This window comes from Hemicordylus capensis, chromosome 6 (assembly GCF_027244095.1).
Source record: "Hemicordylus capensis ecotype Gifberg chromosome 6, rHemCap1.1.pri, whole genome shotgun sequence".
NCBI classification, from domain to species: domain Eukaryota; kingdom Metazoa; phylum Chordata; class Lepidosauria; order Squamata; family Cordylidae; genus Hemicordylus; species Hemicordylus capensis.
In genome coordinates, this window is record NC_069662.1 from 75,012,230 (window position 1) to 75,039,377 (window position 27,148).

General features: G+C 43.4%; 1 protein-coding gene across 16 annotated transcripts in view; it reads left to right on the forward strand.

The window, feature by feature from the left end:
- The window catches only part of INVS (inversin), a 210,454-nt gene that overhangs the window by 143,936 nt on the left and 39,370 nt on the right, over positions 1-27,148 (forward strand). For 13 of the 16 annotated variants that reach the window (XM_053262830.1, XM_053262831.1, XM_053262819.1 and 10 more), the window contains 2 exons: positions 25,403-25,704; positions 26,419-26,582. In XM_053262830.1, coding sequence (XP_053118805.1) covers positions 25,403-25,704; positions 26,419-26,582 — 466 coding nt within the window. The remainder of the gene's footprint in view (positions 1-25,402; positions 25,705-26,418; positions 26,583-27,148) is intronic. The other 3 variants (XM_053262833.1, XM_053262823.1, XM_053262820.1) reach the window with 2 other exon arrangements.

A 27,148-nucleotide genomic window follows, 5' to 3' on the forward strand; every position in this document is an offset into this window, starting at 1 on the left:
ATATAGGCTGGTTCCAAAAGCCCAGTCACTAGTGTGATCAAGGGGCAGGGCTAGGTGGAAAGGGCCAGGTTCATCTCTAAATGACTCCAACTAGGTTTTATCATAAATGAGCTGACATTCCCTCCTTTAGGGGGAAAATAAAGCACCGACTGACATGACAGGTAGTGAAGTGCTGCATTATTTATTTATATTTATATAAAAATAAAAGTTTTAATAATAAATAAATATTTTATAATTTTTATTTTAATTATTAACTGATTTTAAGGTGTTTTAATGTAAACCACCCTGAGCCTTTTGGAAGGGCGGTATAAAAGTTTTAATAATAAAGAAATAGAAATAAAATATATAGCCCTTTGTCCTAGTACTGCAGGATAATTAACAACAGGATAAAACAATAAAATTCAGTAAAATACACATAAAAACAAGATTTAAAAACTTAATAAAAACATAAAAACAGAACAAAACATAGCTAAAATTTTTAAAAGAGTAGGGACATTGGCCAAAAGCCTGGGGGGGGGAGGGCAGTCTTCACTCTCCTTCTGAAGGCTGGGGGTGGGGGTGGGGAGCCATGTGGGTCTCATCTACAAGTGAGTTCCACAGCCTTGGGGCAATAATTGAGAAGGCCCTGTCTTGTGCACTCAACAAATGGGCCTCAATAGGTCCATGTTCATTTGGCAAAGGGAACCTAGCCTTCCCAATCTATCTAATCAGGTGGGTACATTCAGCTGGGATTAGGCAGCCCCTAAGGTACCCCGGGGCTCTAACTGTTTAGCATTACTGACCTGCCAGGCTGATGTACAAATCCTAGTGAGCTTGCACATCAGGGCAGTTGCAGAACTCTTTCAAACAACATGTAGGCACTTGCGCTGCAGAACTTCCATTGTTTCCTGTGGTGATGGGGGGAGATGCAGCCCATTCTCTAGGGTTCAGAGCTGGGCTATAGGCAGCTTATCACAGAATAGTTCAGAGTCCTGAAGGTGGGACTGCGAAAGGCCACGCAAGAAGCCAGGGAGAGGCAAGCCAGAACTCAGGAATCAGCTGGGAGTCAGATGTAGAAATAGGAGAAATAAGGTGGAGAAAAATGACACTGCAGCAAAAAAGTCAGGAAGTAAAAAAGAAGGAAGGAAACCCAGAGGTGCTGAATAAATTGGTATTGTCTTTAATCTGGAAGTGATCCATTGTCATCATGAGAAATTGGTTACTGCGCCTGCGCAGAGACCTCACGGATGGATTAACTAGCTCCTCACTGGCGCCCCTCTCTGCCATGCACATGCCACATGCCTTACTTTTCTCGGCAGTCAGGCACTATTTTGTTTCAGTTTCTTTTCGGCTGCTGATGCAATCGGACCTCTGATGTATTGCTCCTCGGTTTAGAAAAGAAATTGTTACTTTGGACTGATTTTCTAGTAAAACTTGGACTGTGACCTTGACTATTCTTCGGCCATTCCCTTGGACTTCGTTCTCAGATACTTGAACTTTCGGACTTTTGACTTCAGACTGTGAGTTAACAATTCTTTGGACTTTGATTTGGACTTGATTACTTTCCACGGCTTTGCCATCAGACTTAACGATGGCTGAGAGGAAGAAAACTACCTGTATGTTTAAGCATTGCTCTCAGTGTCAAGTTAAGCTCCCCACAACTGATGAACATGAACTCTGTTTACTTTGTTTGTGTGAGCAACATGTCGCAGCTTCTTTCAGGATTTGCAGATCCTTCTCGAAGCAAACACTGAAGAATCTATCTTTATGCCTCAGAGCCGCTCTCTACGGAGATGCGCTGCATCCACTGACACCGAGGCCGGAATCAACATCGATCTCGGTTCAATGTCTGCCCTGAGGTCTGTGCGCACAGTCTAAAACCCTGCGGGATAATCTCGAAGAGACTTGTCATTGAGTCTGTTGAAGCTGATGCCTACTGATGTGTGGACTGGTCTTTTCGTGCCCTTTTCGGCACCATCGTGATTGGTGCTTTCGACACTTCCATCGATCTCGACCATGACTGCCGTTTTGACATTGATGTAGACGCTGGTGTTCCCGGTTCCAAGTCCTGCAGTTTTCCCTTCGACTTCCTCAATATCGATGGTTGATGCCAACATGGGTGTCCAGCACCGTATTCATCCGTCATCCCCGACAGCTAACGTCTTTCCTCAGCAGCATAAGCCGCTGTCTCTTTCACCTGCGAGGGTGCCCTTAAAGTCATCTCTCAAGCTTTTCGATACCGCTGACGCCTTGTTGGATGAAGGTACTGCTAAGTCCCTGTTGAGTGTTCTGGACTCTGCTACGAGTACCCTGTCGGGTTCTACGTTCCAGGGATTCCTCACCCTGGGTTTGGATACTGAGCTTGATGTCAAGGATGATGTGCTTCCAAAGATGCCTTCGGAGTCTCCAATTCAAATTGGAGCCAAGTCTTCTACCTATACAGTGCCGGAAACTCTACCAACAACTACTGCTCTACCCTTGAAACCACTGCCCTCCTTTGGTGCCACTGAGGGATCCTGTTCATGCCTTCAGGTTCAAACACGCTATTTCTCCATCCGCACAGCTGGATTGGGCAGAGTTCCAATTGTGGAAAACTCAGCATATGCTGCAGGGCCTGCTGCCTTATCAGCTGCCACAGAGGGTGCCAACTGCTCAGCCCTTGGCACCACTGCTGCCTAGATGGTCTGCTGCACCTGTACTCCTCACTCAATGTACTCAGACGACGACGGCTCCTCTTACTACCCCTGCATTGCCATCAGAGCCACCTCTCCAGCCACCAGTTGCCCCTGTAGTGCCAGGTCTGGACCCGCCCATGAATCCTCCCCCCCCCCCCCAAGCACCGCTTGCGCCAGTGGAGCCTTTGGAATCTTCAGAAGAGGACTCGTATGATTCTTCAGAATCTTCTGACATGGAAATGGACTGCAACAATGATACACCCAGACATCCTTCCAATTTGTCTTTGGATGTGCCTCCTCAGCCTTCCACGTCTCCCAAGGAGGAGTTGAAATCATACACCAAAATGATTCAACAAATGGCAGACACACTTGAACTTGAGATCAAACGTCCGGCTGCTGATCTTCAGCTGCTGATAGCTAAATATGTGGCCTACATGGCCTGCTACAGTTGTTGTTGTTGTTGTTATTATTATTAATAATAATTCGATTTCCAGGGCGGTTTACAAAGAGAAATAACAAACAAATAAATAAGATGGCTCCCTGTCCTGTTACGTGCTTTGGAAAGCGTTTAGAAGTGAACTAACCATCTCTACTCTGGAAGAGCTGACTAAGAAGTTTGATGACATGCTTGCGAAATGTGGAGATCTAACCCGCCAGCAGCTAAGCACATTTAAGCACTTGGCTGAAACAGAATCGAGAACCATGACCACCGCAGTTTCTCTTCGGCTCCATGCTTGGTTGAGGTCCACTACTCTTAATTAAGATATGAAGGACTGAATTAAACATCTCCCGTTTGACGGGAAAGGTCTATTCAGCGAGTCCACTGATTCAACTATGGAGACTTTTAAAAAATCCAAATTTACAGCCAGAAGCTTCTCAGTTGCAGCTACTTTGTCTCAAGCTTCATCCTGCTACAGATCGTACAACCGTCAACATGCGGGATTCAAATATCAAGACCGAAAGGACTATCGGAAACCATTCAAGCCCTATCATAAAAAATGGTACGGTCAGTGCACTAAGCCTCAGAGCTCCCATACCAACAAAGACAACTCCAAGCATTCTCTTTGATCTGGGAGACTGTCCACCGCTTGCACCATCATCACCGGCTGACACCTTGAACACCACTCCACTGGCAGCTTGTGGCATTCCTTTGATTCCACCTCGTTTGCCACTCAACATCATCAGCCTCGCCAGTCATGCCTCGGCATGGCACCAGATAACATCAGACCAATGGGTCTTACCGATTATCAACTCTGACTACGCATTCGAGTTCATAACTTTGCCAAGTTTCGAGGGTGTCAAATCCAACACTCCAATGCCAGCTCTCTGGCAAGAAGTGCATGCTCTCTTGGAGAAAGGTGCAGTAGTCTCGGTGCGGTGGACAGATAATCTACGTGGTTTTTATTCTCGTTATTTCCTCGTTCCCAAGAGGGACGGGGGAAACAGAGCCATTATGGATCTCCGTGACCTGAACCAGTATGTGGATACACGAAAGTTCCATATGACAACATTGTAGGGAATTTTCCCACTCCTGGCCAAGGAGGAGTGGCTTGCCATGTTACACCTCAAGAACACATATTTTCATATTGCGATTCAGGACAATCATTGCAAATTCTTTAGATTTGCTATAGGAGGTCGACCTCTTTGCCTCGGCAGCAAACAAAAATTTTTCGCGATACTGTTCCAGAGTGGGCATTGGACCTGGCTCCCTGGGGGATGCTTTTCAGCACCACTGGGGTGGGAACCTGCTTTACCTGTTTCCCCCTCAACCCCTTGCTCAACAGGGTGATTGGCAAGCTGATATGCGACAATGCCCAGGCGATCCTAATAGCCCCATGGTGGCGGAGCCAAACTTGGTTTGCATCGCTACTCAGACTGACAGACAGCAACTTCCATCACCTTCCTCTAGAACCGGACTTGCTGCCGAGGGATGAGGGAAAAACCTTGCACCCGTCTCTGCGGACCTTATGACTCACGGCCTGGCAGGTCGGTTACTGAAGGATAACCGTCTCAACTCTCGGAGACCTTCCACCCGATAGAATTACACGAGTAAGTGGAAGCACTTTACTATCTATGCAAAGGAAAATGGCTTTCGCCCATTGAAAGCTTCTCCTACCCAGGTCATCCTCTATCTCACCAGCCTGAAGGACGTCGGCTTAGCTAATGTGTCCCTCCGTGTCCACCTTGCCACTATTTCCTCTAAGCATATGAGCTGGCAAGGCCTTTCAGTGTTCTCGCACCCCCTGTGCAAGAGGTTTCTGAGGGGTGTGAATAACCTCTACCCTCTGGTCCATGCTCCTACAGAACAATGGAGTCTTTCCCTGGTTCTGGCCTCCCTGCTGGAGGCTCCCATAAAGCCAGTCTCCGTTACCTGACACTTAAAACTGCCTTCCTCATCATGATCACGACCACCTGGCATGACTGCCTTGCGCATGGATGTGACCTACACACAGTTTTATCTTAACAAAGTTGTGATGTGTACTGACCCCGCTTTCCTGCCTAAAGTCGTTACAGACTTCCACTTAAATTAGAACATTGTTCTCTTTTCCTTCTTCCAAAATCCTGAGTCTCGATTGGACAAGGTGTTACACTCTGTTCGGCGTACAAAGATGTCATTCATCTTATTTAAAGGCAAGAATAAAGGCCTCTTCATCTCCAGGCAGCGGCTTTCCTATTCCCACTGGTTGGTGGAACTTATTTTTCTAACATACAAGATACAGAATCAACAGCCTCCTAGGCTCATCAGAGCTCACTCTACGAGAGTGTATTCTGCTTCTGCTGCACATTTATCTGGCCTCCACTTCAAAGACGTCTGTGCTGCGGCCACCTGGTCCTCGCACCTACCTTTCATCAAACATTATGCTGTGGACTTACATTTAACTGCTGAAGCTAATTTTGGGAGAGAAGTTCTCAAACGGGTTCTGCAGCAGTGGGTGAAAAGGCTGCACCCTCCACCGAGGGGAAAAGCTAGCTTGTCACCCATTTCTCATGATGACAACAGACCACTTCCAGATAGACAGGTTACTTACCTGTAACTTATGATCTGGTGGTGATCCATTGTCAGTCATGAGACCCACCCATACCTCCTCACTGAAGCTTTTTCAACTCAAGACTGACTTACCTGCTTGCCCAATGAATCCACGCTGTAGGGCTACACTATTATCAGATGGGTCTCCAAGAAACTAAGACAAAATGGCGCCCGACTGCCAAGAAAATCAAGGCATGTGGCACGTGCATGGCAGGGAGGGGCGCCAGTGAGGAGCTAGTTAATCCATCCATGAGGTCCCTGCACAGGTGCAGTAACCCATTTCTCATTACTGACAACGGATCACCTCCAGATCATAAGTTACAGGTAAGCAACCTGTCTTTCTGTAGCCTGACGCATTTCGGGTGTTGCTCTTCCTCAGAGGCTAATATGCTGTATCTTTGTTCTCTTACTGGAGATTATGTTTTGCATCAGCTGATCCTGATGCAGGATATTACTTCCAATAAGAGAACAAAGATACAGCATCGTTGCCTTTGAGGAACAGCAATACCTGAAATGCATCAGGCTACAGAATAAAGACAATACCAATTTATTCAGCATCTTTGAATCAGAGATGTAGTCAAAAATCAGGATCAAAATGCCATCTGAGAGCTGAGGCCAAGGGTCAAAGCCAGGCAGACAACCAGGAATTGCAGTTAATAGCACACCAGGAGGCAAGGAGACCTTGATACTGAGATGAAGCCTTTATGCTTTTCCTGTTCTGGGAAGACCAAGCTGTCAGCCTAACTGGGTGGAATCTATATAGGGTCTGAGAGCTCTATAGTAGGCTGCGGTAGGTAGTTCAGTGGTCTGCCATGCAGAGCATTTGTATGCAAAGTCTGAAGTTTGCAGCCTCAATCCAGGCAGTTTCAGCCCAGTGGGATTTTTAATTTGAACAGAAAACTCCCTGTCATGTCACAAATTGCTTTTGGAATTTCCCTCAGCTTTAGAAGTAGTATGCCATGTGGTATGAAATTCCAAAGGCACCTTGAATAGAAATTTATTTGAACAGTTCTTTGGATCCTATCCTTTGTTTTTTCTGCAGTATGATTTGGTTGTTCTCTAGAAAAACATGTCATTTCTCGCCACATCTAATGCCTTTTTTGTGTCTTTTTTTCCAAAGAAGCTGGCTTGCAAGTACATGAAAAATTATAGATTTTTAATGAGTGTATCAGAACTTTCTGTCTGAGAACTTTTGTAAATTGAATATCCCAGAATAGAGAAGAGAGTTACTCAGAGAACTGCTTTTCATAGTTAGCAAATAAATTTGCTACCTTCTACCTTGATTTGATAGACAGACATTGATCCTGCTAAATGGGTTTATACTAGAGGAATACTTAAATACATAATAGAAAGGGCCTCTTATCATACCAGTGTTTAGGAGAGTGAATGGATATTGGTGCTGAATTTGTACACTCAATCAGTAAAGATAGTAAAATGGTAATTGTGGTGGGCAGATTTTTTCACAGTGAATATTTCTCAATCTAGACAAGATATTGCCTATTTTTATTTGCTTTGTGCATCGTAAAGCAGGTTCCAGAAGCACCTGGACTGGGCTGAACTTAAATTAATTGTCATGGATAGAAAACCCAAAAACCAACCACCTCATCAAATCAAGCTTGGTAGGACGAAAGAGGGTAAATATTGGACATGTTGTAGGATTTTATTCAGTATTAGGCCTCTTCATAGGTTCATAGGTTCTTCAGTGGTTTACAAAAGAGCAATATACAAAGCAGTTACTATTGAAATTCTTAAGAGCTACAATATAGAGCAGCTGCCTCTGATCAATGCACCTTGAATGGGTGATGCTGATTTTCACTCTGCCTTAATTAGATCTGAACTGTGCAAGCAGAGAGGGAAGGAACTTGATTCTATTATGAATCTAGTGTTTTGAAAGAATATGCTATGCCACTCCAACAAATTTGAAACAAGTTTTTCATCATTGTCTGTAGACATTTTTGCCACTCCAGGGACTATTTTAACGTATATTACACAGGCAAGAATTCTGCCTCTACATTTGTTGACAATCACAGAAACAAAGTAGAGTGGGAAAATTAAGACAAAGAGCAAATGAAGTATATAGACATATCAGATTGTCACTAACAGCAAATTGCATTTATGATCTGTCATAAACCAGAGCGGACATTGTTGTGATCATTCTGTTAATCCATCTGTACATCCTACAGTTAAACTTGGCCACTGTGTTATTCCTAGTTGCAAGCAGCCAGCTAACATATCTTCTGACTTGATAAAATCTGCTTTCTGGATCAAATACATTTATTTATGGGAGTCTTGAATGTGAAGTGGCAATCTTCCAGCTTTTAAATAAAACAGATATTCTGTAGTTCTAGATAAATTATCTATGAAGGGGCAGAGGTGAGGAAGGAGGAGATGACATAGGAGATGACTTTTAAAAATAAATAAATGAGGATAATAGTTCATAGTTTAAAAGAAATGTCTGTATATGAATGTATGGACATAATTAGGCTTTGGAATGCGCTCCCTAGTGAAATAAGAGCCTCCCCATCTCTGACAACTTTTAAAAAGTCTTCAAAGACACATCTGTTCACCTAGGCTTTTAACTGATATTGTTTTGATTGTTTTAATGTTGTTTTTAGAATATTGTTTTAAAATTTTAAATTGTGTTTTAAATTTCTTGCTTTTAAATTTTTTTGTTTTTGTTTTTAATTACGGTAATGTTTTACTTGTTAATCTTTGTAAACCGCCCAGAGACCTAAGTTTGGGGCAGCATAAAAATATGTTAGACAGATAGATAGATAGATAGATGGATGGATTAGGGGCTGTGCCTGTTCAAAAGGTTGCCAGTTGTTATCCTACTCTCGTTTCTTAATGCAGATAGCATATACAAAGGAACATAGGAAACTGCCATATACTGAGTCAGACCATAGGTCCATCTAGTTCAATTTTATCTATTCTACACAAACTAGCAGCGGCTTCTCCAAGGTTGCAGGCAGGAATCTCTCTCAGCCCTATCTTGAAGAAACCAGAGAGGGAACTTGGAACCTTTTGCTCTTCCCAGAGTGTCTCCGTCCCCTGAGGGGAATATCTTACAGTGCTCACACATCAAGTCTCCCATTCATATGCAACCAGGGTGGACCCTGCTTAGTTAAAGGGACAAGCCATGCTTGCTACCACAAGACCAGCTCTCCTGTCTACATGTTCAGATAAGCATCTGAATAGTACTTGTGGATTATTTGTACACAGCTGAAGTTTGTTTACTCTGTGAAGGCACCAATTCCATAAGTGGTCTTGGATCTAAACTTACACCAGAATAGGTTTTCCTGCATCTTAAACAGAATAGGGTTTGGGGTTTTTTTTGCCCAAATCATCAGTATTTACAGCATGTTACAAAATTTAAATGTTACATAGATCTGGTTATTTATTTACGGAAAATAGCCTGTGTATGTTCTTCCTTATTATGTAGCCCTGCTGTACTTCAATTAATTCTAGGCTTTGGAAACATTTGAGGTCAGGAGTTGGCACCATCAGGCACCTGTCAAGGGCCCTCAGACGAGCATCCTGCTGATTCCTGAGATCACCTCTGTGCCTATAGCTTTTGAGTGGTGTGGGCAGAGTGATGCCCTCAGGGCTTGCTCATTCAGGAAGAAGACAATTTGCTGAGGGCTACCTAAAACTTGGAGCCAGCCCTGGGTTGCAGTACCCGACACTTTGTCTTACTAAAGATAATGGTCCACATACTGCACAGTGTCCAGCAGGTGATTTTGCACCACTTGCAGTGCTGTGGATATTTTAAAAATTGGTGGAGTTGCACAAGAAGGCAGTTTCACAAATGCCTTAAATGGTGCTCAAACACAGTTGCATGACACTGCAGCCATTATTTCCAATGGCTGCAGTACCACACAACTGCATCTGTGCAATTTCGAGTAACTGCGGAACTGCACTGTTGTGCGCAACTTCGATTCCACCCCCACAATGTCCACAGAAGTGCACGTCTTGCGGAAGCCACCCATGGGACACTGTGTGGTATGTCAACCAATGACTGTTTCCAGGTGGTGGTTGTTAGACCATGTACAAAACTGCATGAATAGGTTTGTTGTCTTGAACAACTGTTAAACAAGCTTCTGTCTAATTTTTATTTCAGTACATTGCCACTGATCAACATATCATTAGATCAGCCATCACAGATCTGCTCCAGCTCTCATAGGTGTTGAATCAAAACTTGTTGTTGAACTATGATTTGTTTTAGGACTAGTTGTACTCCCTTTTACAATGCATCTGTTGTTTTTAATAAGTGTTAGTTGTTCATGTAATTGAAGATAAATTGCTTTTCCTAGTACTTGGGTGGGGGGAGATCTGTATTCCTCCACCAGAATAAAGCATACACATTTATGCCTAGGTTCTTAATCAATGTAATGTATTTATAGAATTTGGATGTTGGATATAACATTTCATTTCCCCCTGCCCACTGTGGGCAAGGCATCAGGAAATATCCAGGGCAGCAGCCATTGGCCACGATCTTCAAGTGAGTGAGCCAAGCACAATCATGCCTTTTTTTAATAGTCTGCTTGCCCTTGACAGGGAAAGGGCACTTAAATCCCTTTAAATGCCATGCCATGCCATGCAAGCCCTTCTTCTGACAGTGACTGAACTGCCACCCTCGTAAGAGCCCCACACCAAAACAGTCTCACACAATCACAGTTTCGGTGAGCGTGGATGCTGAGCGGCACTATTTTCCTGTTACTTGGGAAAGGGAAGGGAACATGATGACTTCCTAGGACGGGATAGTATATGATGGAGAGCAAAGGATCCTGGGGTGTGGCCCTGTATGACCAACGACGATACTCTTGTGATGGCTCACCCTGCCGAAGCAGTCCATGGAGACTAAAACACACTCCTGCCCCTTTGGTGGCTTGCCGCCAGAAGACTAGCACTTTTATGAGAGGGCCAGTCTACTACGGAGGACCTTAGGCTTGCCAACCTTCAGTCTTCCATTGGACTTTGTGCTCATGAGTTATCCAAAAAAGGGCCCCTCACTTAAATGAGCCTCCTGTTCTCTCTGATTAATGATAGAACTTTTGCGTTGTGAACCCCTCCTCACCAGGTAAGCCTTTCATGCATCCAAAAGAGATTTTGACACTCCATGTGTCTGGGTGTAGCCAGGTGAGCGGAAAGGGGAGATACCGGGACCAGGAACAGATCTTTACTCTCATTCAAATTTCTCGGGTTTGGACTGACGTTACATAAGAGCAGCCCTGCTGGATCAGGCCTAAGCCCATCTAGTCCAGCATCCTGTTTCACACAGTGACCCACCAGATGCTGCTGGAAGCCTACAGGCAGGAGCTGCGGGCATGCCCTCTCTCCTACTGTTACACCCCTGCAACTGGTATTCAGAGGCATTCTGCCTCTGAGGAGGGATGTGGCCTGGAGGTGTAGCACTCAGACTAGTAGCCGTTGATAGACTTCTTCTCTATGAAGTTATCCAAACCCCTCTTAAAGCCATCCAAACTAGTAGCCAACACCACATCATGTGGCAGAGAATTCCAGAAGTTGATTATGTGTTGAGTGAAAAAGTACTTCAATTTCATTAGATGATCCCTGGTTCTAGAGTTATGTGTGTGTGAGAGAGATTACTCTCTTTCCACTTTTCCTACACCATGCATGATTTTATATACCTCTATCATGTCGTCTTTTTTCTAAACTAAAAAGCCCCAGGTGTTATAGCCTTGCCTCATAAGGAAAGTGCTCTAGGCCCCTGATCATCTTGGTTGCCCTCTTCTGCACCTTTTCCAGTTCTACAATGTCCTCCTTTAGACATGGTGACCAGAATTGTACACAGTACACCAGGTGTGGCCGCACCATAGTTTTGTATAAGGGCATTATAATATTAGCAGTTTTAGTTTCAATCCCTTTCCTAATGATCCCTAGGATAGAATTGGCCTTTTTCACAGCTGACGCACATTGAGTCGACACTTTCAATGAGCTGTCCACCACGACCCCAAGATCCCTCTCCTCATTAGTCACTGACAACTCAGATCCCATCAACCTATACTTGAAGTTGGGGTTTATCGTCTCAATGTGCATCACCTTACACTTGCCAACACTGAACCACATTTGCCATTTTGTCATCCACTCAACCAGTTTGGAGAGATCTTTTTGGAGCTCCTCACAATAGTTTTGGATTTCACTACCCTGAATAGTTTAGTATCTGCAAATTTGGCCGCTTCGCTGCTTACCCCAAATTCTAGATCATTTTTGAACAAGTTAAAGAGCAGCACCAGTCCCAGTACATATCCCTGAGAGACCCCACTTCTCTCTTCCCTCCATTGTGAAAATTCTCCATTTATACCTACCCTCTGTTTCCTGTCTTTCAACCAATTAGCAAGCCACACATGTACTTGTCCCCTTATCCCGTGACTGCTAGGTTTTCTCAAGAGTCTTTGATGAGGAACTTTGTTGAAAACATTTTGGAAGTCCAGCTATACTATGTCAACTGCATCACCTTTATCCACAAACCTGTTGACACTCTCAAACAACTCCAAAAGTTTGGTGAGGCAAGATTTACCTTTGCAGAAGTTATGCTGGTTCTCCCCCAGCAAGGCATGTTCTTCTATGTGCTTTACAATTTTATCCTTGAGAATGCTTTCCATCTATTTGCCTGGAACAGACGCTAAGCTAACCGGCCTGTAATTTCCTGGCTCACCCCTGGATCCCTTTTTGAAAAGCGGTGTTACATTTGCTACTTTTCAGTCCTCTGGTACAGAACCTGATTGTAGGGATACATTATATATTTTAGCAAGGGGGTCAGCAATTTCACATTTGAGTTCTTTGAGGACTCTTGGATGAATGCCATCTGGCCCTGACAATTTGCTGTTTTTTAATTTTTCCAGACAGTTTAGAACATCATCTCTTGTCACTTCTATCTGACTCAGTTCTTTAGCCTCCATCCGCGAAAAGCCTGGTTCAGGAACAAGTATATGCTCAGTATCCTCTGCCATGAAGACTCAAAGAACTCATTTAGCTTCTCTGCAACCTCCATATTCTCCTTAATAATCCCTTTCATTCCCTCATTGTCTAATGGTCCAACCACCTCCCTGGCAGGTTTCCTGCACCTGATGAATTTAAAGAAGTTTTTGTTATTCCCCTTGATGCTCTTAGCTAAATGTTCCTCTAACTCTCTTTTCATCTCCCTTGTTGTCACCCTGCATTGCTTTTGCCAGAGTTTTTGTTCCTTTCTGTTCTCTTCATTTGGGCAGGCCTTCCAATTTCGGAAGGAAGTCTTCTTCCCTTTTATGGCTTCCTTGATGGTACCTATTAGACATGCTGGCATCCTCCTTGACTTAGTGGTACATTTCCTCCTTTGGGGTATAAGTCTTACTGGGATTCTAGTATTGTGGTTTTGAGTAAAATCCATGCATTCTGGAGTGAAGTGACTCTCCTGATTTTCCCTTTCAGTTTTCTTTTCACCATACTCCTCATTTTGGAGAAGTTTCCTCTTCTGAAATTCAAAGTGTCTGTGTTAGACTTCCTTTCTGATTCTCTCCCCGCATGTAAGCTGAATTTGATGGCACTATGGTCACTGTTCCGTAAAAGGTTGATGACACTGACATATGGCATTGCACCATATTCAGATCTGCTGCCCTGGGGAATCACAGGAGAGGGGAGCCTTGGTTGTCTGAGACCCCAGTAGAGTGGATTCGCTGTTCCTGGCAAAAATAAAGATGGACATGCTTAAATGGGTGGACTGGCTGGCAGAGGGCACACAGCATTTACCAAGACAGGGAGGCCCCCTGTCTCTGTGACTTGCTTGTATAGAGCAACCAGGCTGGGCAGCATCTGCCATTCGGCCTGCATGTGTGTCTCCATAGCCTGACACACTTGTGAGAGAGCAATCCATGGGAGAAGGGATGTTATCACACATTATTAGTGATTCTGCCTGACACCCCTGTCCCCAGAGATGGTTCTTCTCATGAGTTGTGAAGGGGTAGCCCTATGTCCTTACACTCTCATGAGTGAACGGTCCACTCAGGAACAACATCTGTCATCATCACTCCTTTCACTGGAGGCAATGCTGATCCTGCTGCCAGACCTTTCTCATTAGTAAGCCTAGGGAATACACGTGTTCTCCCAAGGGGAAGGGCTTGGGGGGGACCCTTCCCCAACATTATTGTGCAAAAATAGCCATTCAATAATTCCTGGTTGTAGCTGCCCTTTAAACCCGACCCCTGGTATCACCACCCTGCCATATGTTCCTGTCTCAGCAATCTAATGGGGTTGCTTTGTTTATGTTGCCACTGCAACTGCATGTGCTTGTGAACATACATCTTGATTGCTTCATTTTTGGAGAACTAAGCACATAGTGACCGTCTTGCCACCCCATCCCCTTTCTCTCCTGGCTGCCAGGAGGGGGGAACAAGGGATAGAATGGGAAGAGGGCATGCCCCCATGTGACGTTTCCATTTGACAGGCTTTGAAGCTTGGGATGGGATGTTCCGGCATCCCTGTTGCTGGGCAACTGCTTTATTGGATCAGGGTCAGCAGGATGGGGCAGGTGCTTAGAGAGGGGGGCAGCAAGAAGTGCTGCAGACATGGAGCTGACGTGATCCTGGGTGGTTCTGAGCCACCCTCTCTATTATTATGGTTCCAGAACCTGCACAAAACCATGGTTATGGCAGCATCCACATTCGGACGTAACACTGCTGCTGAAAAACCTCAGGGTTTTGGCAACAAAACTCACTACAAGCAGAAGATTCAAACTGGAGTTTGCCAAAGCAAATCACAGGTTTCTTTGGCCATGAAACTGCAGTTGCACTCATTCAGACGTTCACAGATTCAAATCTCTACCCCATTTAACTGCAGTTTCCCGTACAACCGTTACATTGCGTGTGGTTTCACTCTCACTTTCAATTGCTCCCTCCCTCCACTTTCATACTGACCAAGTTGGGGAGCAGTGTTAGGAAATGTTTCCTGCACAAGCTCCACTGGATGTAGGAGTTGCATATGAGACTTCTGTAGGATGAGTTCCTAGAACACAGTGTCTATTGGCTCAATATGAGGTACCTCTGGACTAATTGTTACTGCATAAAGCCATGTATTAAAAAAAACTATTATCAAGCCAGCTACTATGCATACAAACATCTACCATCCTCCTATTATCTTCTTGCCATGTAACTACCAAATAATATGCACAACATTATATCGGCTGCCTATTAGCCTAATTTGGGCTATCTGGAAATATTCCCAGTCCATGGCAGAGAACAGTAGCAGATTGGGAAACTGTTCTGCAGAGAAATCAAATACATTTGACACACCAAACAACATTAGTTTAATGGCAAAGCCTCACTAAGTTCCCTCCCCCGTCGCTTTGCTTTGGTATATAGGTGGCAATATTAAAAGGTTAAAGAAGTCAGCTCTCATGCAACTCCCCTGCTCTCTTCTGCCTCTGCCTTTGAATCACCCATCAGATTCTTTTGTAATTACCCTGTAATGGTTTTCTGAGAGAACTTCCAATCAGACCCAAAGCTCATTTGATTGAAATATATTTTTCTTTTATGCCATTATTGTATAACAAAAGCTATGTCTTACTTTTTAGAAAGCTTATTTGTAAACTATATAGCTTTCCAGATGGGATACAGTTTTCACCTCAGCACACATTTGTGAATTTGTGTCCAAATATCTGGTTACAAACAACAGGGAACAGTATTCTAATTGAATAGTTCTGAATCAGGATTACAGAAATCCTTCACCATATGTGAACTGGGATGGGAGGAGATGGCAGTAATCGTACACTAATGTGGATGAGTGTAACATGGATTTCATTCAATCAGAGCTTTGAAGTGGAACCTCCTCTGAATCAAGTGCTTCACTTCATGCATACAACTAAACCCGAACAATGGCTGTAAACTGTACAAAAACATACATAGGCTGAAGCTAGAAAACCATGCAACATTGTTTCTAACACTAGATAAAAGAAATTATGTTGTGAAGCTGGGATAGAACTGGTGGCTGGATACTGAGTCCAGCTCCTCATGTGGTCCCACTGTGTTCTCCTCATTCCATATACCTTCCCCTTATTATGCATCTAACTTCTCACTCTGACGTCTGGTCTACAGATGCTAGATAAAGAGGTGGGAGGATCGTGTGTACCCATTGTACCAGGTTAGAACATAAGAACAGCCCTGCTGGATCAAGCCCAAGGCCCATCTAGTCCAGCATCCTGATTCACACAGTGGTCCACCAGATATTTATTATTTATTTATTTATTACATTTATGTCGCGCTCTTCCTCCAAGTAGCCCAGAGCAGTGCACTACATACTTAAGTTTCTCCTCACAACAACCCTGTGAAGTAGGTTAGGCTGAGAGAGAAGTGACTGACTCAGAGTCACCCAGCAAGTATCATGGCTGAATGGGGATTTGAACTTGGGTCTCCCCGGTCCTAGTCCAGCACTCTGACCACTACACCACGCTGGCTCAGATGCCGCTGGAAGCCTACAGGCAGGAGTTGAGGGCGTGCCCTGTCTCCTGCTGTTACTCCCCTGCAACTGGTACTCAGAGGCATCCTGCCTTTCAAGCTGGAGGTGGCCTATAGCCATCCAACTAGTAGCCGATCATAGACCTCTCCTCCATGAAGTTATCCAAACCCCTCTTAAAGCCATCCAGGTTGTTGGCTGTCACCACATCTTGTGGCAGAGAATTCCACAGGTTGATTATGCATTGTGTGAAAAAGTACTTCTGTTTGTTGGCCCTACATTTATGGTTACGGATGGGGAATGCCATTTTTTAATGTTTCCCTACCTATGTTCCCTGTAAGTTTAAAACAAACTCCTAGCACATTAGGAGGAGAAAGTCTAGCCCAGACCACTTCTTGCGTGCTAGTTTTCTATTTGTAGGGAGTGTTTTTTATATAACGTTCAAGAATATAACCCACCGCCTACAATCTGAAGTAATAGTTCATTCTACCATCTCATGATTTTACCTCTCATTACTGACTCATTTTGCTACATATGTAAACTAGATCGAATGCACAGTCAAAAGCCATGAACCAATACTTCCTTTATGTGAACAATAGCAATGACTCTATGAGATAATAGCTGAGGTTCAGAAGGAGACAATCCTGCTGAAGCATATGTTTTAGTTTAGTGTGTGTGTCTGTCTTAAACAGTCCTTTGCCTGTGTGTTGGCTGACATGGGAGTGAGTTGATGGGCACAATGAATATTGCCTGACTCTCCAGCCCTTGCTCAAAATCAAAATATGGCCCTTGTAAAAATTAGTTTCTGTAAAGGTTTCGAATAATTTGATCCATATAAAATGCTGAGTCCCTGAAGGATTATCTCATGCTCTGATGATGGTAGATATCTGCCATGACTTCCTGGACTGGAATGTTGTATCCAGTCCTCTGAAAGCCACAAAGTTCTTATTTAGGGGACTATATGTATTGTTTCACATGAATGCATCTTACTCAGGAGGTGGAGTGGTACTGCTAAAGGTGGAGGATGCTTGAAGGGAAAGCTCTTAGATGCCTGGCAGCATTGATGCCTGGATCAAATTCCAGTCATGGACAATTTATACTACAAATAGAGGCAAGTACTTGAAAGGGAAATTCCAACAAGCTAAGGTTTACCTTAAAAAATTCCTGTTCTGCACAAAGGAGGAGGGAGAAGGTGGGCAAAAGGACACAATGCAAAAGAGATCTAAAATGGAGGATGTAGCAGGCCAAGCAGAAGGACCTGCAGCAATGATCAAAAAAGTTGGAACTGATTTGCACATAAATAAGTGACAGTCAGAACTTGGTAGTTAATAGACTTGAAGAGCTCCTGGGATATGCATATGTAAATTCATAAATGTACTACTCTGTGTTCATGGAATTTATTGCTACTTGAGAATAATAATCAGATCTAAGATCTTGGCTCATTTAGGAAGGCTATTAAAAGTTAAGCATACTTTTAACCTCCAAATATGGGTGTTTGATCTGTATTATCCACATCCTGTTAAAATAATACTGCTGATTTAGTTTATATTTTTCCTTAGATATGGGACTGTGTGGAAATGGAAGTAGATAGATATAAAATATATTTGAGAACTCACTCAAATATTAAGAACTCACTTGAGCTAAAAAGCAGATTATAAATTCTCAAATAATGTAGGAAATTAAATTCACCCACAGGTTTCAGAAGCAGAACTTTTGAATATTTTTCAAATAATGCTGTTATGCTTCCATTGTTAAAAACTATGACTTCTTGAAACTGGTAGAACAAAATCCCGGTTTCCCACCTCCCTAATCCCATGCTTTAAAATTTAATTGATCATCATATACCATATTTTACGGAGTATAAGACACACTTTTTCCCTTGAAAAATATCCCCCCAAATTCAGGTGCGTCTTTTACTCCGATTCGATTGGGGTGAGGGTTCCATTAAGGGTGGGGGAGGGTTTACTTACTCCTCCCGTGCTTTCCCCACTCCGGCGCCGTATTTCCTTTACAAATCGGGCGGCAGGATACCTCCCTGCCGCCCCTTTACCCGCTGGCTCCTTGTTCTGTTCAAATTGGGCGGCAGGATACTTCCCTGCCGCCCCCTTCCCCGGTGGGCTCCTTTTAGAAATCGGGCAGCAGGATACCTCCCTGCCGCCCCTTTCCAGGCTTGGCTGCAAAAGGCTTCTTAAAGCCTTTTGCAGCCAAGCAGGGAAAGGGGCGGCAGGGAGGTATCCTGCCACCTGATTTCTAAAAGGAGCCCAGCAGGGAAGGGGGTGGCAGGGAGGTCCCTGCCACCCCTATTCCGCTGGGCCCATTTCCAAAATCGGGCAGCAGGATACCTCCCTGCCGCCCCTTTCCCTGCTTGGCTGCAAAAGGCTTTAAGAAGCCTTTTGCACGCGCACGCAAAAGGCTTCTTAAAGCCTTTTGCAGCCAAGCCTGGAAAGGGGCGGCACAAGCCCGCGCAGGTGAGCGCCAGCCCGCAGGAGCCACCAGAGGCACAAGGTGAAGGAGGTCCCAGGCAGGCCCCGCCGGCGGCCGTGATGAGCAACAACTAGCAGCAGCATCCGCCGCCGCGGGTCACCAATGTGGGCTCACTGCTGCTGGCAGGAGGGAAAGGCCAGAGCGGGGCTTGGTGGGAGGGCTTGGAGTGGAGATGGAGGCGAGAGGAGAAGGAAAGCTCGAAAACTCAAAAACTGGATGAAAATTTAAGGTGCGTCTTATAGTCTGTAGCGTCTTATAGTCCGTAAAATGCGGTAGTTGTTTCTCTCTGCTGCTTTGAATTTGAGTTCAGTGAAGCTGCTGAACTGGAATCCTATAGCAAATTTTGATACTGTACAAGTGTGATTCAATAAGCACTGAGAGTGGTTTTTTCACTACAGAAAATAATTTTCCCTCTTTCGATCTTTATGCTATCTTGTGCTAAGTTACTCATTGTCATAGGAGTGGATCATGCCCATTCAGACTGGATTTTGTAGTTTTTTGTGACCTGCATAGGATATTGTAAATCTCCTGCATTGCTTGACCTTTCAGTCTCGCTTTGATTTTTTTCCTTCTGTGGTAATGGTATATATATGTACCTGCTGAGCCTACACTACAATGGATGTTTTCGTTTTTAAGGTGCCACAGAGCTCTTTGTAGTTTTGAATTGGTCTGCTAGTCAGATATATAGATGGAACATGGATTGACAAGGCTAAGGCTTCTGCTGTGTTTGAATGTGCCTTGCTTGTCTTGTTTCCTTTATGGAATGAAAAGTGCAGGGAGGAGCAATCTGTGTGCTTGTTTGAAAGAAAGGAAAATAATTGTTCTGTGAATAGCAAGGCCTACTTTATCAGACCAAAATGGCAGAGAAAGTTGTACTGTACATGAAACAAACGCCCAGATACTGTGTAGTGGCAATATTATTATTTGAGAATGAGCCACTTCTGTCATTGCCAAAGGAAATGGTGAAGTGCCTAAGTCTGCCCAGAGCACAGCTTGTGGCTCAGTTAGCAGCTTTTCATGCACCCAGGTTCAATCAACTGCTTCTACCGAGAATACATGATAAGATAGCAGTGACAGATACAGTTAAGGCCTTTCCCTGATGCATCGCACAGAAATGACACTTCATGGTGTTGCTTGTGAATCATAAGAACTGATGAAGACATGCTGCATAACTAACCTGTCATGTGTCAGCAGTCTACAAAGGTACTGAAAGTTTAAAATATCAGAGGGCTACATAATATGACATTCACCACCTGTCCATTTTTATAACTGTTTTTAAACCACAACTCATTTTAATCCAGTATGTGTGTGTAATATGATGATTATTATTATCATTATCATCATTACTGTCATTATAATTTTTTCTGAAAAGCAGCTGGCAACAAATTGTTTGGTTTCTGTTGCAACAAATTAGAGTCCAAAATTTTTGAGGTCTCTTGGACATTAGCATGATTAGAAAATGTGCATGGTCATATTGGCATTCCCAGAAGAAGCTTAACAGCATAGCAGTGTCCATTATGGGTCACATACGATGACCTGAGCAAAACCTTCTATAGAAAAATATATATGTGCCCCTCCCTAAAAAGTTCATTTTCTTCTGCAATTGGATTTGGAAAGACTATATTTCAGTTGTGTTGATTGATGCAGCTTCTATCTTCTATGTATTTAATTCTCTAAGGCATACCCATGGCTAATCTCATGTCTGGCAGCTCTCGCGAGAGTTCACGAGCAGCTGCCAGATAGCCACGGGTATGCTGCTGCTGGACCAGCTGGCCGGCAAGGGAAAGCTCTGCTGCCGGGCGGCGAGGGAAAGTGCCCGCCGGGTCAGCTGGGGAGGGAAAGCACTGGCCAGGCCTGCAGGTGGGAAGAAAAGCACCGGGCACCGTCCAGGCCAGTGGATGGGGAGGGAAGGCAAAGAAAAGTAGACTGGGAGGGGGAGAATGGACTGGGGCTGAAGTGGGGGAAGGAGAACAGACTGGGCCTGGAGGAGAGACAGGGAGGACCAGGGGCACAGATGCTCTGTGCCAGGTCAGCTAGTACAGTATATACCATATAGTTTAACTCTTTTCCTGCATGCTGCTTATCTGTTCCCAGTTGCCCTTCCCAAGGTGGCTTTTAATTTCCAAAAAGGGCTGTTGGGATACCATTACCTGCATGTGTGTGTAATATGCCATTGTCTAGTTCCCAGGCCCAGGACCCTCTCAACTGAGGAATGAGACAGAACATTCAGGGGATAAGAGAGGTTGGGAACACCCTAAGATCCAAATCCCGAGTGACCCTTTGCTTCCAGGACTTTGCCGACCAGGGGAACCTGAAGCAACCAGCATCCCACTACAATCCTAGGGCACAGTTCTACCTACATCACCTGACTCAGAGGAGACCCCTGAGGACTTACCACTTTTAGCAGCGGCTCCCCAGCATTGCCAGAGCCAGCACTTAAGACATCAGACAGTGCCCCTTTAAGAAATAGAGACTTTCCAAGGAAAGAGATAGGGCCAATTCAACCTGCCTGGACAGCACCCTTTGGAACTTTTGTTGAAAAGCAGTATATAAATATTTGTCATATTCGTAGTGAACTTGAGCTGCCCAGGTACAGGGCTTATGGATATGGGTAATATTATTTATGATTGATTGATTGAATGAATTTATATACCACCTAGTATAAAAGTCTCTATTATTACTACTAAGATCAGGATTCTTGTTTTTTCTAGATGGAATGGCTTTTGTAATTTTTATACAGATGGTTCTAAGAGTATCCAGGAGGTAAAGGTAGCTGCTGCATTTTGTGTCCCTGGATTTGGAAGACAGAAAGGTTGGCAGATGGGCTTTCCATTATGACAGCTGGATGTATGGCTTTAGTGTTGGTGCTGGAATTGGTACAAAATGTGAGGCCTGAGAGGATGTTTATTTTATCTGACTCATTATCAGGCCTCTTAGCAATGTGGAATGGGTTATGGACTGTAAATCTCTCTTGATGCATGAGATTTGGTCCTTGAATGCTGAAATACAATCTTTGGGGCTCTGGGTTCGACAGGCCCATTGGCACTAAGATGGCAAATTTAACAACTGAAAAAACATTGGGATATGACACTACTGCTATTGGGATCCCTCTGCTCTAACTCTTTCTGAAGTTAAAAGTTGAGTTAAATGAGAACTTAAAAAGAATTGGCAGAAGCATTGGGAGGAGGGTATTACTGGGAGAAGGATATATTTTATTGGCCAAATTTAGATGACTTCTGGCTTTTCGAGCAAACTGGCCAGATGAAAGGTTGCTCATTTTCACATCTTGACAGGGCATTGTACTCTGGGGAGCAATCTATTTACAGTAGATGGACATGATTATGATCTGTTCACAGTTTGTGGAGTGCGAGAAACAATGGATCATGTCTTTGGGGGTTGTCCGGCCTTCAATCGAGAATGGGAGACTTTGATGAATTACAGAGTTTGGGTATTGGGATGCCAACTTTGGAGGCTGCCTTTCAGAACAGAAAGCTTTGGGGCTTGATAATGACAGCACTGTGGAGATTTCTACATGTCACTGGTCTCTAAAAGTGACTATAACTCTAAAAGATTAGTTGAAGGCTAGTAGGTGGCAGTTCTAGGGTCTTTTCTTGGCCATACTATGCCATAATTCATCAATGGAAGATGAAGGAGGTTGCTGAAATAACACTCTCTTACGTTGCATTATATTACATTGTGTTGCTCTTGTTTCTCTGTTTTGCACTGGCCAAGGTTTTGGCCTTGGTAGTTGTCCAAAGTCTCAGCACTTTTGAATCCCTGCCTTGGTGGAGACCCTGGCTCAGTCTGGAACAGGGTAACAGCAGAGTTCTAAACCTAGCAAGTCCAAAGATACTCTAAACCTAGGAAGTCCAAGGATATCTCCCTCCCATGTTGTGTCAATATCCAAATCCAATAGACACACTGAAGCATACTCTTTCGCCATGTTTACCTCTAATATCAAGGTTTCCATAGAAGATTCCAGCTTTGCTTTCCTAATAGAAATACCAGGTAGTTAGTTCTGGGAGAAATGGCTGAGAAAGGCATTTGTGTCTGAAAGAATTCTATTTGCATGCTTTTTTATTCTAGCCCTGTATTTGTAGGTACTTTGGACTGCTGGAGGCTAATACCATAACAGAGCCTTCAGATTTTGTAGGTCATCATCATCATCATCATCAACATCAAACTGTATTAGACCACTGACCATATTTTTAGTACAATAAACCACAGCCGTAGAACAAATATGTTAGCTAGCATTAATACAGGTCTGATCTTGATCCAAAATTTTGTCACTGACAGCGTCAGCCCCATTTAAACAGAAAGCAAGTACACTCATCAGATCTCATAAGAACATAAGAACAGCCCTGCTGGATCAGGCCCAAGGCCCATCTAGTCCAGCATCCTGTTTCTCACAGTGGCCCACCAGATGCTGCTGGAAACCACAGGCAGGAGTTGAGGGCGTGCCCTCTCTCCTGCCATTACTCCCCTGCAACTGGTTCTCAGAGCCATCTTGCCTTTTGAGACTGGAGGTGGCCCATAGCCCTCCAACTTATAGCCATTGATGGACCTCTCCATGAGCAATCCTCTAATCAAAGGGGAACCAAATTCTCCCTTGCATCGGAATGGTATTTACAGTTTTAAAGGAATATGAACCAGGGATTTAATCTTATCCAAGTCACATGGAGAACAGTTAGGACACGATAGTACCTTTAAAACAATCTTCAAGATTCTAGGAGGACATAAACCTAGCCATGGAAAAAGCCCTTTGTGCTTTTAAATTGAAATAAATTTTAAATAAAGTGTGCATTCATTTGGATTAGGAAAGATCAGCCTGAAAACCAATGGTGAGCAAATTCAATAACCTACAGCTAACATGTCCTGTCTACCAGTATCTAAGTTCTTTTGTTTAATTATCGTTCGTTACCAGAACCACTCACTTCACCATTTTGGGGTATTTCCGTGTACTTCCTAAGCTCAAGCCTCAGTCATTTTCTGTCCCTACGATTGCTTGGAAGAGAAATGTTGCCTGCATTCCAAGTAAACAGCCTTTCTGACAAGAGGTTTTCCTAAAAAGGCAATACTCAGGTCCATTTGCAAAAGGCCCTAGGAAATGCCCTTGCTGATTGCATTATGGCATAGGAGGTGAAATACAGAACAGACCTGAACTGTTGCAAGAAGGAACAAGAGAGAAAGGAATGCAAGCTCTCTTCCTTCTTAGTTTGATGAGAGTTCCCAAGGCTGAGTCAAGTTCTACTCAATGTATCATTTTCAGAATTGAGCAAGTCCATCCCAGAGGGTGTGATGTTCCTCCTCCCTTCCCTTTTGTCCAAGAGATTGCTCTAGTGATCTCCCTTTTCGAATAACCTTTGTCATGAAGCATACAGGAAAACACCACCTGGACATAACTAACATCCACACCTTATCAGGAGCAGTAACTCCTGAAATCATCAGGAAACTCCTGAAGGGTAACATTTGCCGGTATCCCCCTAGCCTCAGGACATGTTTTTGCCTATAAGAACCCCCCACCCCAAAACATGGGATCTCACTTGCCTTTTTCCATCTAGCAGGAGCTTTTGCCCCTGAAACTGCCACCATGCACTCTTTTGCCACCTAGTGTGCTTTTGCTCTTGGATTAACCACCCGCATCTGTCATCAGACTCTGCACGTGATGCTGCCCAAAACCCGCTCTGCCTAACCAACCCCTTTTTCATTTCCCATATCCCTATTACCTCTAAATAAAACAACCCTTGCTTTCATCCCTCTTTCCAGTGCGTCCATGTCATGGCTGCCTATCTCACGTAGCACTTGTGGTATTTTCATTGTTCACCATGTGATGCTAATTTCCCCCATTCAAGCCAAAACTTAGTCCTGGAGGGTGGTAGCTGACATGGCTCCGGCAGGCCTCATAACATTCGAGCATGGGCATCCCAGGCAACATGACTGGGGAGAAGCCCACATATTGTATAGCTATATCTTATACTACTGAAACTTTCAAACAGTATCTATAGACATAATTCAGTTTCCAAGGTGCGCCAGGATGACACGGGCACCTCTACCTCCAGAGACAGAGCTTATTTTTGGCATGGGTTCCTGCATTCCATCTTCATGACTACCTTAATCTCATTATTTAATTCCATTTGGGCACTCCCATTGAGCTCTTATGCTCTTTGTGTGACATATATGAGATGGGAAACCCCTGAAGCCAAGGGCCTGCTTTTTGTCAGTTTTCTTGATCTCCATCCACAAGGGTGCACTTAATTTTCTCAATACCTCGAGCAACATCCTGATATTTTAAATTCAGTATGTACTTAACCCTGCCACTTAAATGAGATTTGTAAGGATACATTTTGGATGGACTTAAGTATCCTTACAAGTGGGTTTGTTTGTTTTTGCTGTATTTCAATAATATTATTACAATGTTATAATTTCCAGCCTAACTTGGTGTACTGGGGCTTTGTTACCTTTATTATTCAGGGTAACAAAGCACAGGTGCTACATTAGAAGTACAGATGCTGCTGAGTTCCTGACTAGGGAGGGGCAATTTTGACAACCTCCCCTTTCCCCAAAAGTGCTTTGTACCATTTGAAAATATGACCCTGAAGGTTGCATGATCCTTCCATTGGAAGAAGGGTAGGATACAAATATAGCTTTAATTAAATGAATTAAGTGTTGTTGTTTTTTAAAAAATCACATTTTAGAGAGAGCAAAACCCTGCTTAACTTGTAGTGTTGTGATCCAAAGCTTTCAGTAAAGTGTTTCCATAAGTGTTCAACATTATAAACATTGATTACAGGAAACGTGAGGAAGAAAATAGAAGGAAAGCCACAGAAATACGGAACGAACTGCAGAACTCCAAGGCTCAAGTGCAGCAGCAGTATTTTTCAGAGAGAGTGAGGAGTGGTATGAAACTTCACATCCCAGAACACTCCAATCAACAAGGCAATGCTCGGAGTAAAAGGCCTCCCTCAGGCCACATGCCTCAAAACCAACTAGGAAAAAGCAAGGAGAGCTTAGCCACAGTCTTGCCAAACAAAGCTGACAAAACCATATGTCACTCCAGAGAGCTGCTTGGTGAAGATCACAAAAGGAAAAAGGGTTTGTCATCTTTCTAAATTAGTTTTTGGTCATGGCTGGTTACCTGGAGTAAAGCAGGAACGTACATATCAAGAGTGGACCATTGTTGGCCCCATGGGTCACCTATTCTGTGCTGAGTTGGTAGCTGCAATACCATCCTTTGGCTATCTGCAGTGCTGACACTGCAGCACTCCAGAAGGCAGGCCAACAGCTCTCCACTCCAGCATGTTGCCATGGTGGTACAGAGAGTAAGATGCTAGAGTTCTCACTTCAAGACTGATGCTTGCAGTTTTGCTACCTTGCTATCAAAGCAAGGCAAGACTCAGTCCAGGCATCACCATAATAATGGATTACATTTGTACTTTTCTGTGTGATTCTTTTTTACTCTTCTATCATTTCAATCCTTCCAAATAATGCTTTCTGCTGGGCTTTTTGGTGATTATAAATTGCATTTGATCAAGAAAGAGACCTGTAAAGGTATGCTCAGTTGTGACCGTTGTATAGTTATTTTAATGTATATATATCTAGATTAATAACCTGCTTTTCATTTTAAAAATAGAAAGCAGTTTTCAAAAAAATAAGATAATTTAAAATCCAAATTAAAACAATGTAAGTACACAAAACAATTAAAAGAAACTCATAGCAGTAGGAGAGTGGATAGGGCCAAAATAAAGCTATTTTTGCATAAGGCTAAAAGCTTCCTGAAATAAGAATGTCTTTAATCTCTGTTTGAAGATGGTGAAGGAAAAGAGAATCTAACATCCTTAGGAAGGGAGTTCCAGAGATGTAATGCTGCCACTGAAAATTCCCTTTCCTGGCAGCCACCAGGTGAATTTACCTTAATTTACCTTGTCGATCTCAAGAACCAGGCAGGTTCATATAGAAGCAAGCAGTCTAAGGTAACCAGTTCCCCCAGTTTAAAGTCCAGTATTGGGGAAATTTAGTTTTATATTAAGCAGCTATTGGATTTGTAGATAATATGGACAAGGGACATAATTTAAATTATTAGAAAGCTATGACTAAAACAATTTTAACTGCTTTTATGATTTGTTCTCTAACCTCTTTTGCCTGTTTAAAGAGATTAATATGTTCAAAGTAACACATTTATTATAGCATAAGCTTTCATGGACTGCAGTCCACTACTTCAGATTCATGAGGTATTATTGTCGGTATACATATCTACAAAAATGTATGGCATATATATGTATATACCTGGATATAGAGAAAGAGAATATACACACACAAACATGTCAAATAGCCATGAAATGCTGTTTATAGAGAGAGAGACTGTAGAGCTTCAAATGTACAAAATAAGCACAGTGACTATTCACAAGAGCAGTAACTGGTTGTATCAATATCTTCCAAGCCTTGCTAATTTAATTTAACACCTGTGTTATGACAAACTGTTGTTTCAATTAATGCCTGAAACAATATAACTAAAGCTCTTGATCAATTCTAAATTTGC